This window comes from Chamaea fasciata, unplaced genomic scaffold (genome assembly GCF_029207755.1).
Source record: "Chamaea fasciata isolate MVZ Bird 193981 ecotype frontalis unplaced genomic scaffold, bChaFas1.0.hap1 SCAF_8, whole genome shotgun sequence".
NCBI lineage: Eukaryota > Metazoa > Chordata > Aves > Passeriformes > Sylviidae > Chamaea > Chamaea fasciata.
Genome location: NW_027094093.1, coordinates 22,335,971 through 22,352,669, shown reverse-complemented (window position 1 = coordinate 22,352,669; position 16,699 = coordinate 22,335,971). Strand labels below are relative to the sequence as shown.

General features: G+C 36.4%; 1 protein-coding gene across 8 annotated transcripts in view; it reads left to right on the top strand.

Annotated features, from left to right (window-relative positions):
- Positions 1–16,699, top strand: part of SLC4A10 (solute carrier family 4 member 10) — a 149,573-nt gene that overhangs the window by 76,144 nt on the left and 56,730 nt on the right. For all 8 annotated transcript variants that reach the window (XM_066190059.1, XM_066190058.1, XM_066190054.1 and 5 more), the window contains exons 4-5: positions 1,164–1,302; positions 8,222–8,382. In XM_066190059.1, the coding sequence (XP_066046156.1) occupies positions 1,164–1,302; positions 8,222–8,382 (300 nt within the window). The remainder of the gene's footprint in view (positions 1–1,163; positions 1,303–8,221; positions 8,383–16,699) is intronic.

Below are 16,699 nucleotides of genomic sequence, written 5' to 3'. Positions count from 1 at the left end.
TTCTCTTTAATTAGCCTTCAATAGGTGCTGTCAGCTCATTTTTTTCCAAAATTCAAAGAGCTTGAGGATCCTGTCCAGTGATGCTCTTTGCTGTTAGATGGAATACTGTAGCTTGTCTTACAAATATGTTGTAGAGCTGAACTTCATTTAGACAATGTTCAAGAAATCAGTGAGCTGTTCTGCTGGATAATCAGTTTTTCAGTTGACTGGCAGCCTGGCCTCTCAGCTCACACAAAGGACTTTTGGTTCCTTTCATAAATCTAAAATACATTAGCGGAAAAAGCAGCTATGTATTGCTAGAGAGACTGCATTTCATCAGAGTTTGTTCATTTGAGATTTGCATTTAAATAAGTAGGATATAGGATTTTTTTTTATACAGCACTTGAACTATGAACATTGAATATACTTGTACTTTAAGATGCTCTGTGGATTCTGCAAATTTTTTGAGTGAAAAAAATAATAATATTTCTTCAAAAATATATTTAGCTGTCTGTGCTGAAAGGTTATGAAGAAAATTAATCAGTAACAGTATTGACAGGGAAGACAGAGACAGGAAGAATAAAAGGAGGAAGCTGGGACAGATTAAGAAGTTGCATATTTCAAGCAGCCTAACCCAGTAGGAAGAGTTAACAAAGGGACAAGGGTCAAGTCTGCAATTGTATATTCCCATTAGGCAGGTTTCATTTGGTTTCTTTCTCCTACAGTGAAGATTTCACATTTAGGACTCTAGCTTTGTGACCTGAGATAGATCTGCAGATGTAGACTTATGAAGTGGAAAAGTAGTTTTTCCTAACACTGGAGTAAAAGACTTTTATCAGCTTTATTCAGCTTTATCTGTCCTGCTTTCTTTGTCCTTTTTTTTTTAAATTTTTTTTTTTTATTTCCAGGCGATACCATTCCTGCTTCTAGAAGACCCTGTTTCTATTTATCAGGTTATATCTTTGGAGGCGTTTTTTAAAAAGTGGTCTTGACAGCTACAGAAAATGAAGAGATCTCAATCCGAATGTGTTTGTGTGTAAATGAATGTTCTTACAGCAGAACTGTAATTTTTTTTGTGTGGCACTAAGTGATATGCATGAAGACACCTGGATCATCTCATAAAATTTGTTTTCTCACAGCAAAAAAAGTGGTGTTTTGGACTTGATGTTTTTATTTTACTCCAGATACCCCATCACAAAGGGTGCAGTTTATTCTTGGAACAGAAGATGATGATGAGGAACACATTCCTCATGATCTCTTTACTGAGCTTGATGAAATCTGTTGGCGTGAAGGAGAGGATGCAGAGTGGAGGGAGACAGCAAGGTGAGTGCTCTCATAACTTAAAAATTATCTGGAGGTATTGGTTTCTGGTGTATTGAGGAATGATTTCAAAGCTGTAGCAAGCTCAGGGACAGATTTTGGATATAAAGCTTAAATAAAACCATAATTTTAATGCTTAGTCTGCTAGTATTACAACAGCATTCATCGTTTCCCAGAGCCAAATGTTTTATTCTGGATTTATGAATATAGGTCAGAGAGAATACCAATGGAAAAAAATTGATGTAAATATATGATATATGTGAATTAAAAATCATTGGGTCATTTAATGTTTTATCTTCTAATTTAAAGAATCTTCAGACTTCATATTTTGGTTGAATCCTCAAGAAACTGATAAGGCTACCATTATAAAAAGATTAAAACAAGGAATGAGATTGCTTTTGGAGCAATAGAACTTTTACATATTCTAAGTCTCTATGAACAGTTTATTTTGAGAATGAGTATTCAGTGTTGGATTATTTTATTTCTGCAAAATTAGTGGCAAAGACTTTTAGATTGCATTTCTGCTGTGAAAAAAATAATACTGGTGCATGACTTTTCTTGGAGTTGTAGATTTTCTTCCTTGAGCATTTAAATGGGAGATGATTTGCTTAGTTTCATTAAGACTTTACATTTTACAGCAATCTTTGCTTTATTTTTCATCTTGAAACCTTCATTCTTCCTCTCCCTGCCAGTTGTTGGCAGTGTTCCTCAATGGTGCCCAAAAGTCTGTGTAATATATATTTGGTAGAATATAAATTGCAAAATTTCTGGAAGGTTTTTGTGGGCAAATGTGTATGTGGGCTGTCTGACCTGAACATGGCTGCTAGTTTTCTTTCTAATTTTACTACAAATTTCTGTTTTCCCGGAGGGCCAAAAATTTTTCTATGACCTTCCCTTCCATTATGTGTTCATAGGCAGCATAGACAGATGCTAAATATAGACTTTTATCTGTAGAAAATTCTCATATGGGGATTGTGCTCCAAAAGGAATGCATTAGTGTTCCTAAATAATCTTATTAATATTCAGAGAGAGAAAATCTAATCAAGGTAATCATCTGCAATGTTCTCATACTGATTAGGGATACATGGAACCTCTCTAGGAGGAATATCAACTTCTGTTGAAATTAAAAAGTAAAAATCACTGTGTGTTATGTTATTTTTAAGCAGGGAAATAGCAACTTCTTTAGGTCAACTTAAAAAAAATCCCTTTGCAAGTTATCAAAGAATTGTGTTTCTGAAAATTATAACAATTTCTGTTAGCAAATGGTTCTGATGAAGACAGAATTCAAAAGGAGTAGGTGAAATAAAATACTGTTTTGGTTGATCTGTCTATATGTACAGTCTTCTCAATTGTTCTTTGTGAAATGAAGAATTAAAAATGTTTAATAGAAACAAGACGAGATTGTTGAAAAAGGGCAGGAGAAAAACAGCCAAGAAAATGACATTTTTGAAGCTCAGAAGATACAAGAGTGATGTAATAGCTAATAGTAAAATTTTCTTTAGCTTTAGCAGTAAGATGAAAATGAAGGAAGAGTGGGGCTGCTGTGTGGAAAGAACTGATCAAGATAAATCGTCTTTTTCAGTTTGGATCCCAAAATTTTGGACTGCATTTGACATGGAGTAACTGGTTAGAAAAGAAGGAGATGGCAAGGAAATTGCCAAATTCAGAATGAAGATAAGATTCAAAGTGCTTTGCAAATAAGAGGGTGCAATTATTTCTCTCCCAGAAAGGGGAAAGAACATGTATTTAATGGGCAGGGTAATTCCCATCTTTCTGTGAGTCTGTCAGGTGTGTTGTACTAATCCAAACACAGCAATGCTGTTAAAGAAAGGATAAAAATGGTTGGGGCAAACAGAGCCCAATTTCAGAGCCATTCAATGCTTGAAGGAAAGAAAAATTATAGACTTGGAGATAAGTGGAAAATTGGATAAAACGCAATACAGTCATATATCATGTCAGACTAAGTTAATAATGCTCTTTAATCAGTAAATTGATTTTTGTTTTTCTGACAAAGAAAAAACAGTGGATCTAAAATTTTTTCAGTAAAGCATTAGATATGGTACAGCATATATAGAATGTACTACTTAAAACTGCATTCTAGTGTAAAAATTCTATTAGCAGGTCAGGAACTATTTCAAGAGGTGCAACAGGTAATGCTGAGAGATTAGGTAATGCTGATACCATTAGTGTGAAAGGTAGTGACAGCTGACTTCTGAAGAATTAGGCTTAGTAAATAGATCTATTAATGAATTAAAAATAGGATTATAATAAGGAAACTTGTTGATAATAAGAAATTAGGAGGGATTACTCCTCGAGAAATAGATTAAGATATCATACACAAAACCAGGTGGCTTTGAGTAGAGTAATAGAAATGGGATGGTGTCTAATATGCAACATCATGTGCTTAGAAACTAATACAGTGGATCACTTTAAATACCTGTGGTTGATTCAGGACTTCAAAATTATTGATTTGACTAAAAGCATGGTATGGAGAAGAAACATCCTGAATTTGTTGCTGTTCCAGGCTTATTATATGTTTGTCATCTGTGTACAAAATGTCACTTGGAAATATTTGTAAGTCTTACTGTTTGGCTTTGGATGTAGTTCCAGGTAGAGATAAATTACATTTAATAAGAGTGATAGCACTAAGTGGTTATGTATCCATTTCACCAACCTCTGCAGTTGGTGCACCTGGACTGAATGTTGGATTGACTCTGATGAAGCGCATCTGTATTTTGGTATTTTCAGTTTGATTGAAAGTGTACTGGACTTTTCTGGTCCAGGATCTGATTCAGACTATCCCATCCATGGAATTAGAGAGCAGAATAGAATTAATAGCTTGGCTACGTTGATATAGGGATAAAATTATTCTTTTTCCTCCATCAATTGATTTCAAGCCAGAAGAAACACATTCCTTTTAAAATCAATAGTCCTTCTTACAATACTTTTTGTATGCGGTCCAGTTGGACAGTCGTGCATTCTCTGTGGAGGTGATGTATAGTTTCTATTCTGAAAAAAAATATTTCTGGTAAGTTTGTGGAGAAACACGCTGAAGTGTAACAGTTGGATTTATTTTATACATCCAGTAGTGTAGATGCAAGTTGCAGCTGTTGGGAAAGCAATTCATGTGTCATGGCTGGAAAGTAGTGCCTGATTTGTAGCAAGTTTTACCCTAACTCTGGAGACTCATTTATCTGCTAGTATCAACCAAAAATGTCTGGAGAATATCATTATCTTTATGGAGCAGAAAAAATTATGTAGTAAGGAAGAAAAGAGAAAGAACCTTGGAACCAGGAGAAAGGTGCTTTAGCTTAAATTTTAATGCACAGTTAGGAAAATAAACTCGTGTCCATAGTTTAGAAAGTAAATTGCTAATAGTGACTAGAAAATGGAAGGGTTAGGGAAGGTTAGGAAGTGTAATGCATTTTCCCTGGATCAAAACTTTCTTCCAAAGAAACTAGGTCACAAGAAACATAGGTTTCTCACTCCTGCTTTGTTCCTGACATGCTTGTGTTCTTTGGTTGGTTTTCAAACTGGTGTGGGCAGGCACAACCTCGTGTGGAAATTTATACAAATTGGAAGATTACATTAAAACCATCAACTGTTGAGCAGCTTGTGAGTACCTAGTCCATCTCTCTGCTGCAGATATGCCACACTACAAAATAGGTGAAGTACAAGTCACCCACTTCATATTGTGCAGAAGATGTAGTAACTGTGTCTGACATGAAGTATGTGCACTGTTATTAATGCCTGAGAAAGCGATGAAGATGGCTTTAGAAGCTAGGACATTTACATAAGGTGTATGTACACACACTAGCCTGGATAATATTTTTCCTGTAGTAACATACCTTGCTGAAACTCTTGTTGGCATATTTTTTTCTGTGAAGCATTATATCAGAGGAATTAAACTGTGTGATCTATAGACCCACACCAGTCTTTACCAGTAAAAGAAAGTCATGAGAATGAAAGTGCTCCTCCATGCAATCAGACGTAACTCAGATAGCTCCAGTCACATGGGATGCGTGTGACATGAACTCAGTAGGGGTTGATGGTGATCCCAAGAAATTACAAAAGGCTTTTATCTGTCAGTCGTACCAATTTAAGGGGTTAAACTGCAGAAGTAAATATATTTAAATTTGTCTTTGAGAAACTAAAAGGAGTACAAAATTGGGATCTATGCCTAAATTTGGATTTCAAAGCCATTTCAAACGCCATTTCATGGAGTCTTGCATGAATTCAGAGGAGTGATCAAATGGTATTATGATTTTTAAAACCACTGAACACTTAGAATTGAAAAACTGCATAAGATTAGAGTTGTTTTGTGTTTTCTGCTACTGTTTTTCATTTCATATGTTAAATAAGGATAATCTGACATAACAGGAATATTTCTGAAAAGATAAAATGTGATAAACAGTAACATGATGTTCCCTTGATGAAATTAGTAAACTTATGATATGCTTATTAAAATCAAAATAGAAATTTATTCCAAACGTTCTCAGCTGGATATGATTTAATTGCTTGACCTGGCCTGTTGGCTCATTGAGTAACAATGTATGATAATGTGTTAAAACACCTAAGTTTCAGCAACAGTAGGAAACGGGTGCAACCCATACGATTATACTATTCATGGAAACCCAGATGATTACAATGGCAAGCATAATTATTTGAGCAGTAGCAATAGTTTTCTATGGATTTTTATGCACCAATGTGTAAACTTTAGTATCTGACACTATAAGCTCTAAGTAAAGCTGTTTTCATGATTTAGACTTCTCTGTGTCCCTAGTATGTTACAAGCTCTGGTAATAAGCCTGCCTCTGTCCAGTAACCTGTCTTAGACTTTTAAGAACATGCTTGTCTTTTAGTGCTCTTTAAAATCTATTTACAACTGGTCAGTAGATTTAAATTAGGGAATATCAAGGACAGACTGCAGCAGCATAATAAGATAAGCAATGTTGAAGACTGACTTACATGAACAGAAGGTAATGACAGTATGAGGTTTCTGATGATATTGTGTAAGACTCTATTGGATCATTGTTTTTAGAATATATGGAGCATGATTTTTAATCTTTTTTCTGAATTAGCATAAAAGATATAACAAGCTAAGCATGGTATAATAACAGAAATAATAAGATATAATAACAGTAATAATAATACATAATAACAGAAATGAGAATACTTACGCCTAAAGATCTTATAAATCTCCTAAAGAGATTAGAAACATGCATGAGAATGGAGATAAGAGAAGAGAAAAATGTGGATATTTTACAGAGTCTTGTGAGAAAATAGTTTAAAAAGGACAATAAATGCACCATATTTATGATGCTGTGGATACAAATAGGTATTGCACATTTTTCAGCTTGGAAAAAAGAGTGCCATGAGTAAGATAGGAGCAGCCTCTTAGGAAGTTCAAGTGTAACTGCGAAGTGAAAAAAAATTTAAGAACTATCTTCCCTTCTCACATGCTTCTTGATAAATTTCCTGAGTTGTTGTAGGCTCCCCCTTTGAAAGTGTTGCTTTGATTTTGGTGGGGAGGAGTGTGTTAAATTGTGTTTGATGTCTGTTTGGACATGGTTTTGAAAATTTAGTTGGAAAATCTCATTTGCATATGCAAATTCAATTTCATAGTTAGGCTCTGCGGAAGCAAATTTTTATGCTGTGTTCTCCTTGCTGCTTCTCAGGAGGAATGTAAAAATGAAGGGGATGGGCTGGGAAGAGAAAAGAGAATGCAACAAAGGGAGTGGGGAACAGGTCTGATTTAGAGGAAAGAGTTCTCCTGGACAAAGATGAAGTACAGAAACTGGCCAGTTTCCTCACAGAGGAAATGGAGGGAAAATGTTTAGATACAAAGAGGAGGAGAGGGCTAGACATAGGAGACTGGAGATTTTGAAGGACTCAAGGAGTTGAGTCAAATTGTCTCTATAAATAATGAGAGCATGATTAGAAGGCAGCTGGGACAGTTCCAAGAAATGGAATATGTCAGGAAGGGAGCAGATATGCTGTGGATGAGTGGGTCAGTGAAGTGGTTACTGCCTGCAGGATGGCAGCAAAAGGAGAAGAACTTGGTACACAAGGACTGAAAGGAGGAAAGTATCTAAAATGTGGGTACACTTGCATATTTTACAAGTGGGAGCAGAGCTAGACAGGTGGCCCAGGAACAGGTGTGCTAGCTGCTGTGTTGGGGTGTGAGGCTTGGTAAAACTGGAAATTCCTCAGCTTTAGAGGTCTTAAGGCTTTACATTTTGCTGCAATCTGGAAATGCGTGAAGATGCAGTCGGGCTCTGCTTGACTTTTCTGCTGCCGTGTCTGTATAAAACAGCTGGGTGCTGTTGAGTCCAGTGATACAGGTGTGTGCTGTGGCTGCAGCTGTTTAAACCTTGCCACGCTGGCAGCTTGCAGGGCTCCACACAGCGGCATCCCTGTGTGACTGCTCAGATTTTTGTTTGCTTGTTTAATATTCTTTTAACATTTAAAGTGCAGTATTTATCAGTAGAGAATTCAGTCTCAAGCAAGTTCATCTGGCTGGATGGTAACAAAAGTCTTGATCCTTTCGTGCCAGTTTCATATATCCTTTCAATTTACTGAAGTTTCTCCAGACTTGTTTTTGTACAACTTGATATTCTGTCACAGAAATATCATTGTATGCTGAAGAATTAGTCAAAGTTCTTGTGGAGTACAAAGATAATTGTTTAATATATTTCCCTCTTCATCTTTGTGGTCAGAACTTATCCTCAAAAATGGTACAATATAGCATTACATGGAAAGAACTAGACAAGGGAAGTTTCTCATATTTCCTGAAAAGGAAGAATAAAGTGAAATATAAAGACATGTTTAACGTCTTTGTGTGTACTTTCAGCATCCATAGAAGAAGTTAATGTTTCATTTCTTATGCACAGTGGAGTTATAAAATTGATTGTTTGTATAGGTGGTTGAAATTTGAAGAAGATGTAGAGGATGGTGGAGAGAGGTGGAGCAAACCCTACGTTGCCACACTGTCACTTCATAGCTTGTTTGAGCTGAGGAGCTGCATCCTGAATGGCACAGTTCTTTTGGACATGAGAGCTAACTCCATAGAAGAAATTGCAGGTAGGTATTGATGCTCCATTTATGGGTTATGAAAATTATTTAATAAAAACTAAATGGTTACCAAGAAAGTTATTGCATAATAATCAGTTCCATTTAGAAACTCCTAGGAAATGTTTTTCTCAATGTACTGGAAAAGAAACTCATGGATGGCACAGTTAGTAAATATTCTATTTATATTTTTAATGTGGAATCTGCTGCTTTAAAGATCAGTTTCTGAATAAAGAAGAAAATTAAAATGGAGGAAAGAGGACAGTTTGGTTAGATTTAATTAGAGCTGGCATGTTCTCTGCTCCTGCCATCCTGCCTCATGTGAATGAGACGTGTGCTAACTTTCACAAACTTAATCTACTGCTATGCTAATTGCAGGCAATCTAGTTTAAACCCCCCCTCCCCAAAATATAGGGAAGTATTTATTGCAATTAAGTTACATGAAAACAGATATGTCTTTGAGTCGAAAATGAAATCAGGAATAATGATACAGTGTAAGTTTTTAAAAGAAATTTCAGGTACATTAACTTCTTAAGATAAAGTTGTGTACATTTTTTTCCAATGAAAATTTATTTGGCAGTTGCAATTCTAGAGATTGTGCCAGCTTCTGAGCAAGACAAAACATAATGGATGAGTCTTCTCTCCAAAAAGTATAAGTGAGATGGAGACTAAATGCCATTTCCTGCTTTCCTGGTGTTTCCCTTAAAGATTGTAACTAGTTTAGAAAAGATACAAAAGAAAAAGCAAAAAAAATTTCTAACACTCAAGATTATCAGGAAAGCTGCTTTATGGATGATGTATAAATCTATGTTTGTCCCATATAAAATTTATTTTACTAATTTAAATTATAGGGGAGATATTGTTTGGTGGGCTTTATTTAACAGTGGAATTAAAATTGGCTCAGATAGTGGTAGCTGCTTTTTGTATTTACGTTTTGTATTTATTGTTTATGTCAAACTGACGCAAGATATTATTAATAAAAATCTGCAGAAACTCGTGTGGGTTTCTGCTCTGTGCTGAGATCTGATTCTTCCATGACTCATAGTCTGAATCAGACCTTCAAAATTTGTCTTGATAATCATAAAATATAAACATGAAGAATAAAAAGCAGCTGATTTGAAAGAACAAAGGTGTCTATCAGTATGTTGCTTTATTATTTATTTATAAATAATTAAGTACTTAGGTCAGCTGCATGATGTTCTTGTATGACTTTTTTGCTTAAATAGTACACTGTGTTTTTCAGTCCTGAGCTTTACATTCTTAATGGAGAAATCACTCAACTTTGTCTGTAGTCAGCTAAGAAAGCCCTTCAAGAATTGTTTTATTTAAGTAGGTAAAAAAAGTAAGGAATAATGCAAAAAACCCCCAGCTTCAGTGAGCATCCTTTTTTTTTCTGTTTTTGGAAGATACTGTTTTTCCAGTATAGTGAGGCCCCAATTAATTACTGTTTATAATCTCCTAAATCCTTAGTTGTAGTGATTTTGTTTTAGTTAACATGGCCAAGGATTTGAGCATTCGCAATACTAATGTTGAAACTCGCCACAGATGTGAGCTGTTCTTCAGTAGAGAATTTGGGGAGTTACCCTCACGCTAATTTAAGTCAGCCCTAGTTGTGACTTATCCTGGTTTGTGGATTAGGAAAACCTATTTCTTCTGAGAAGAGGCTTTAGGATGACCTTCATTAATTGGATTGTACCATTTTCATTTAAAAAGTAAATGAAATTGTGTGGCAGATTTTGGACGCATTTTATTTGTTGTATTGTTTGCTTGAAATGGTAGGCATCCTATTCTGATAGGGTTACCTGACACATGATAAGGTTTGCATGGGTTGCACTTGGTCTTCAAGAGAAGATTATATTTTTCCTCCTCTGCAGATTCAATAAGCAATGAACTATTCTGTTTTTTTTTTTAAAGCTTTGCAGCAGGTGCTTCAGGCAAGTGAATCATTCTGAAAATTACTCATGTTCTGTCAGGTTTCTTTGAAGAGATTTATTTTTTTTCTGTTTTCTCAAGAAATAAAGTTGCTAATCCAGTTGCTTTTCTCTGTTAATATTATTTGTGCTGTAGCAATGCTGTTTCTTTAATCAAGTTCCTTTGTAATTCATTACTTTACTGCTACGTGTAATTCCTGGTCTCCAGTGATTAGAGAATGGTACAAAGAGCATGGCACACAATAGGCAGCACTGTGAGAAGGAACGACTGAGAGTAGTGGTAACAAGCACAGCACCAAGGCCTGTGTGCTGGGTATCTTAGAAATGTGATCACTCCAAATAATATGACAGGCAGTTCTTTTTACTTAGGAGTGACTGCTGGACCTGAAGATTAGGCAGAACTGGTAACTCTCAGGAAATTCTTTATTGCCTGTTCCAGGCAGCTGCTATTCCCCGTTAGTAGTGATAATCCAATTTATCGTGTGCTATACAATGCAAATGCTATTTTCACCAGAACTGTTATATATGTCAGTTGTATCTGACAGTCCTGACACTTTAGAATTTGAAGAAATGCTTGCTCTCACCTGTTGGCTTCAATTTTTTTTCAACATTCGGGTCTTGTTTCCTGGCTTGCTAGCCATCCTCATGCCAGGCTTGTCCAGCAGTCCTGGTGATCACTTTTGGTTTTGTTTCCATGTTACTGTGTATACCACCTTTACGAGGGTTTGTGAAAACAGGTTATGCCCGAAGGTTTTAAGGGGTACTGCTGGATTAAATTTGATTATTGGGCTTCTGAGTAATAGTTAAAGGGTTTGGGTTTTTAATGCAATCTTTCGATAATTTTACTGCATTGCTATAATGCATCCTCTTTTGAGAACAAATACGTTATTTGTGCCCATGTACTTTCTTCTTACTTGCCTTAATGCTTTGTTAGCGAAAAATGTGTGCTGTGTATTTGTTGGTAATGTTTTGCTATCTGGGCTATATTCCAATATCAAATTACATTTCTATTAATGCAGTGCCAGTCTTCATGTCCTTTAAAGAAGTATACTTAAACTTTATTGCTAAATTGAGACTAAGAATTCCTATTTGTTTTAGTCAAGGCTTTTAATCTATAAACACTTACTCACTAAGGCATTAAACTCTTAGCACTTAGCCCTTGAGAGCTTCTGTTACTCAAGTCTGTATTTTAAAACATTAACGGGCTTGTGGTAAAATCTACAGATGAAAGCCACCTTTTTTAATGTTTGCATGGTTTCCAGAACCTTTTGTATTTTATCCCTGGAAACACTGACAGTTCTGCATAAAAATATTTTGGTACTGTTTATGTGGTGAGAATTTTAAAATCATCCTCTATTCCAGCATGTCCATTCTCTATTAGGTCTTTTCATTCCAACTGTCATACTAAAAAATTACTTCATCTACAGGATTGTATATTTCTTTGGACAGGCACATAATTTTCCTTGTTGCAAAAGAACTTATTTATATCTATGATGCTGAATTCACAGACAGCATCTTATTATAATAGAGACTTCTGAGATGAATTTCCAACACTGTCATCATACAGAACCGCATGTTTCTTCCTGAACTTTCTCAAATGGTTCTTAATTTTGGTTAGATGGATTTTGCTTCTCATGAAAAGAGCTCAGTTCCTCTGCTGAACTTTATCCTGCTTAAAAATGCAATTTTTATTACACATATTTTAGGGGAGTTATTACTATTTCTAATACGTGATGTTATTTTTTCATATGTCTTTGCAGTGACTCCTGTATCAGTAAGTTAGCACTCCATGCACAAGGAATTCCTTTGAACATTATGTAGTAATATTTTATCGATCACTTCTGTATAGAACATATGCTAAAAGGAAGTCTGAAAAATCGATGTAATCAAAACAGTTTATTTTGGAACTTGTCTCTTGGGGATGTATTTGCCAAAATCTGGTTGTACCATTAGAGAGCAGCTTCACTGTGTTGTTCAAGTTGGCAGATGAAAATGTTCTCTTTTGATATTTTCGTTTAGTTCCTTTGAAACCATGTAGATTCTCAGATTACCATCTGGTTTTTTGATTATAACCACTGAATGAACCCAAAAGGTTCCTCTGTTTAACATATGATGCCATTTTCTGTTGTTTGGTTCAAAAACTATTCAGTCCAGCCTTTAATGGCAATACTTTCTTTACAGCATGAGCCACAGAACTTGCATATTCTTGTAGTTGGGCAGAGTGTTCTGTGAACAAATGTCAAGCCTTGTCAAATACAAACTGTGGCCTCTGTTGCACAGTGGGGCTCTGGTGACTTGGACGTGTTTGAAATATTCCCGTTTATTTTAAATGCTTTAATTTTAATTATGGTTTCTTTTTAAAATTAATTTTTATATCGACCCTTCCTTTCCAATCCCAAGATCTGACTGTTTTTTCCCCCAAGCAGTCTTTTGTATGTTCCTCACGACTGAATTTTCAATCTGTGTAACAGCTTAATCTTGTGATTGAGGTCACTGGACTCTGTGCTCAGCAACTCAGGGCATTACATCCCAAGTGTGCAATTTTATTGATTTTGTTAATATCATGTTAAGCTTTCAATCTGGACAAGTCTTCTTTTACTTTTGTTTGCTTTAAGCTCTATTACTCTATAATGATGACATATTTTAACTGGCTCAAGTTGAGATTTTATTTCACTGGAGCCTTTTGTTTTATCTGCAGCACTCACATTGTGTTATGTTTCTGACAGAGCTTTTATGGTACATTTAACTCTTATTACAAACACTGTAATAAAGCGTGGGATTGCCTGTGAGTAATCTGCTTCTCTGTTTGACCCTACACCTGTCTTTTGTTCAGCTTTCACCTTCTCACTTACCCAGGTTTCTGCATTTGTTTGCTTTATTTTCAGCTTAGCATGTGGTAATAACCTCTACAGAGAAACTGTCAGGTTTTGTTCCTTTGTCTGTGGGTAAATTGTAGATCTCGTACTAACTTCTGAGTAGCACTGTCTTTTTTTGTGGTTGTTCTGTGTTTTTCCATGTTAACCACAACTGTAGGAATCTTTTTAGATTGCCCAAGTCAATCTCAGCTTGCAAAATGTATTTTTTATGAGGCATCCACTGTGCCTGCAGTTCTGAACTGCAAGCTGGGAATTTTGGCCTTGTCTCTGCAATATACAGTTTGTGAAATACTTGCTCTGGTTCCTCAGTAAAATTACATACTATTATTTTAAAAAGCAGACTTTTTTCATTCTTTCTTTCCTTTGCAAGTATGTTAACTGAATAATTGAACCAAATAATTTCAGGTAAAGCTGGAAATAAAATCTGTGTCTCGGAGCGCTGGAATGCTCTGCCCTCTTGGATGAGCTGTTAAATCTGCTGGCTTAGATAGCTTGTTTATAATCACCATTGTAAACGATGTAAATGGGTCTTGGTTAACAAGTGCAGCCCAGAAATCCGAATTGTTGGGTTTGTATTGCTGACTCACTAGGGAAGAATATATTTGGTTTTCTCTTTAGAGATGTGTAAAGATAACGGATAAAGAAAATCCAACTGATTGTCTTCCAGAAAGCAATGCATTAGGGTTGCTTGGTTTTTTTCTTCCCTGTCTTTAACGGCAGTGGCCAGAAAAACTTTGGCTTTTGAATTAGGTTTTAAATTAGGATTTGGGTTAAAGCTTTGGGTTTTAAATTAGGATAGTCAGCTATCACTGCAATCGTGATGCACACAAAAGCCTGTGTGTTTTATATTTTGTCATTAATCTCTCATTTTGTCCTACAATTGTACAGTTACAAAATTTGGAAGTGTGAATACCAGCACACTTGCTGGTAGATACTGAATTCAGTATCTGCTGTAAACTGTCAGTGCCAACCTACATCAAGAGAATATGAGCCCAGCAATTTGTTTTTGGGTTTCGCAGGTATTTTGGTACAAATACAGTATGTTTTCCATAAATTTATTGTGTTTCACGTGAACATTCTGTGTATTATTGCACATGAGGTGGTGAGCACACTGTGAACCTGGTGAAGTGGGGAGCAAGCTGTTGCCACACTTGAGAGGCACCTTATTGTCCGTTTGCTGGACCTGTGGGGACTGCACATGGGTCTGGCCATGTGTCTCTGTACAAAGCTGCAGTGTGTAACAGACACTTCCAGAGTGAGTGGAAGCAGCCAGCCTGCTTTTGCATCCTTGACGACTGTAGAGGTGGGACAGATGGAATTTTCTTTGCTGGGCCACACATGAGCCATGCTGCATTTGAACTGATACAAATTGTCTGCACCCCAGTGCTGTAAATCACAGCCTGGGTAAATTGTTCACAGGTGGTGGTGAGTTATAGCTCAGTTACTGTAATAGCTTGTTAAAGTACTCACATTGCTCACATTTACTCACAAAATTAATTTTATACAGATGATGTATTGTAACTGAGTCTGAATGGAGAAACCATTCTTGAAATTATATGAAACCCCAAGTTTCTTTGGATTCTTTTAAACGACCCGGTCAGGGAGAGTTTCTGTCTTTAACAGCTTGAAAAAATGATTTCATGGTTCCAGTATCAACCAAGATTCCTTACTGAAGAAACATCCTACTTTAGACTACTTGATATCATCAGAATTGTTACAGTGTGAGCATTTAGTAGAATGGGTAACACTGCTGCTGGATATTCCACAGGTTCCACATCCTTCTGAAAGCTTCATATGGTAGTGAAGCATCCTTGAAAAATGGAATGGTAAGCTGTGCTTCTGTCTAGAAGGGGGCTGTGCGGATTTTAAAAGGGCATTCAAGGAGAGAATTCTTTAAAACAAAGATTATTTACTCCTTTTTTCCTATGGAGTATAAAGAAATGGCTGCCTGTTCTAGATAGAAAAGTGAAGACCAGGGCTTTGAAAATACGTACGGCTTCAACTGATGTGAGTATGTAGCCTCTTCTACTCACAGGATTAAGGAACTACAGTCTATTTTGAAAATTAAATGTTTAAAATGCTCCTTTTGGCTATTTACTCTTGGACTTTAACCATGCTGCTCTTGTTTTCAAGCCTGTCTTTGCATTTAAGGGTGTTACTGATATTGCAGGGGCCTGGGCTTCTAGAAAGTATTTTAAGAAGCTTGGGAAGAAACTGAAAAGGAATCCCATAATGATAGGTGTGGATGCACACAGTCTTTCTTATTCCAGCTCACATCTTTGCAGGGCTTTAAAAAAAGGGTCAAAATAAAGCAATCTATCAGAAAATTGACTGTGTTTAAGCTCCTGCAGCTACTACTGCAACTGGGTCTATGTTAAAAGAATGACAGCTGGAGGGAAATATCAAGGCAAGAAAGCACATCTGCACTCTTTCCAAAACTGAATGCATCTTCCCTTATTACATGTGGTAGCAGTGCTGCAGTAAAGGGAAGTCATGGTAAAAACCCAAAAAACTCAAGGTAAGCCACTTTCTTTTTTCTGGCAGGAAATAAAAATTTGTGTTAGTCACCACACTGGCAGCAGCTCTGTGGCTTCTGTGGCTGTTAACAAGTCTAGCAGAGCATCCTAGGGAAAGGACGAGGCTAGGGATTTGATTTTCTTTTTCCTGTAATTTTCTCTCCTAAATGTATAATGTCAAATATTGACATTGTCCTCAGCTATTAATATATTTTAATATTTAATGTGGAATATACTGTTGTTCCAGGAATGACACCATACAAGTAGAGTTCCACTTATCTGTAAGCAAGGGGATAACCCTAAATTTACCTGTCCTAGAGGAATCCTTTTTTTCAGCTCTTCCTTTGGATTCATGTACTAAGGGTGGCTAAAGGCAAGATAGTTGTATCCTTCGGGCAGTGGTGTGTCTGAAAAGGCAATAGAGGAGGAAAAGAAATATTTTTCCTGGAGCAGGAGACTGATTTCTATTTTTCATGTAGTGCAAATTCTTGTCTCCTTAAAATATTCTACTGAAGACTTTCCGCAAACTTGTCTTACCCTCTCCTTTGACTTTCTGTCATGTCTCTTGCTGCTATGCCTCTCTCTCTCTCTCTCTCTCTCTCTCTCTCTCTCTCTCTCTCTCTCTCTCTCTCTCTCTCTCTCTCTCTCTCTCTCTCTCTCTCTCTCTCTCTCTCTCTCTCTCTCTCTCTCTCTCTCTTCTCTCTTTCTGTCTCTCTCATTAGGGTCTAGGGTGATAAAAAAAAGCCACTGTCTAGACTGGGAGTGCAGAAATAACTGACCTAATGGTGTTTGAGTTAACCCTGAACTTAAAAGTTCCCTTCAGGCTCATGTGAAGACAGAGTTTACAAGTTTGGGCACAATATGGGATGGCATTACTCCTTGGCATGAGCTGTCCAGTCAGCCCTCTTGTTGATACTGCACAGGATGAAGTTGCTGGGTGTGGGATCCAGTGCAACATTGAAAACCTCTGCCTGATTCTTTATTGCAAAGCTCTGGATACATCGCT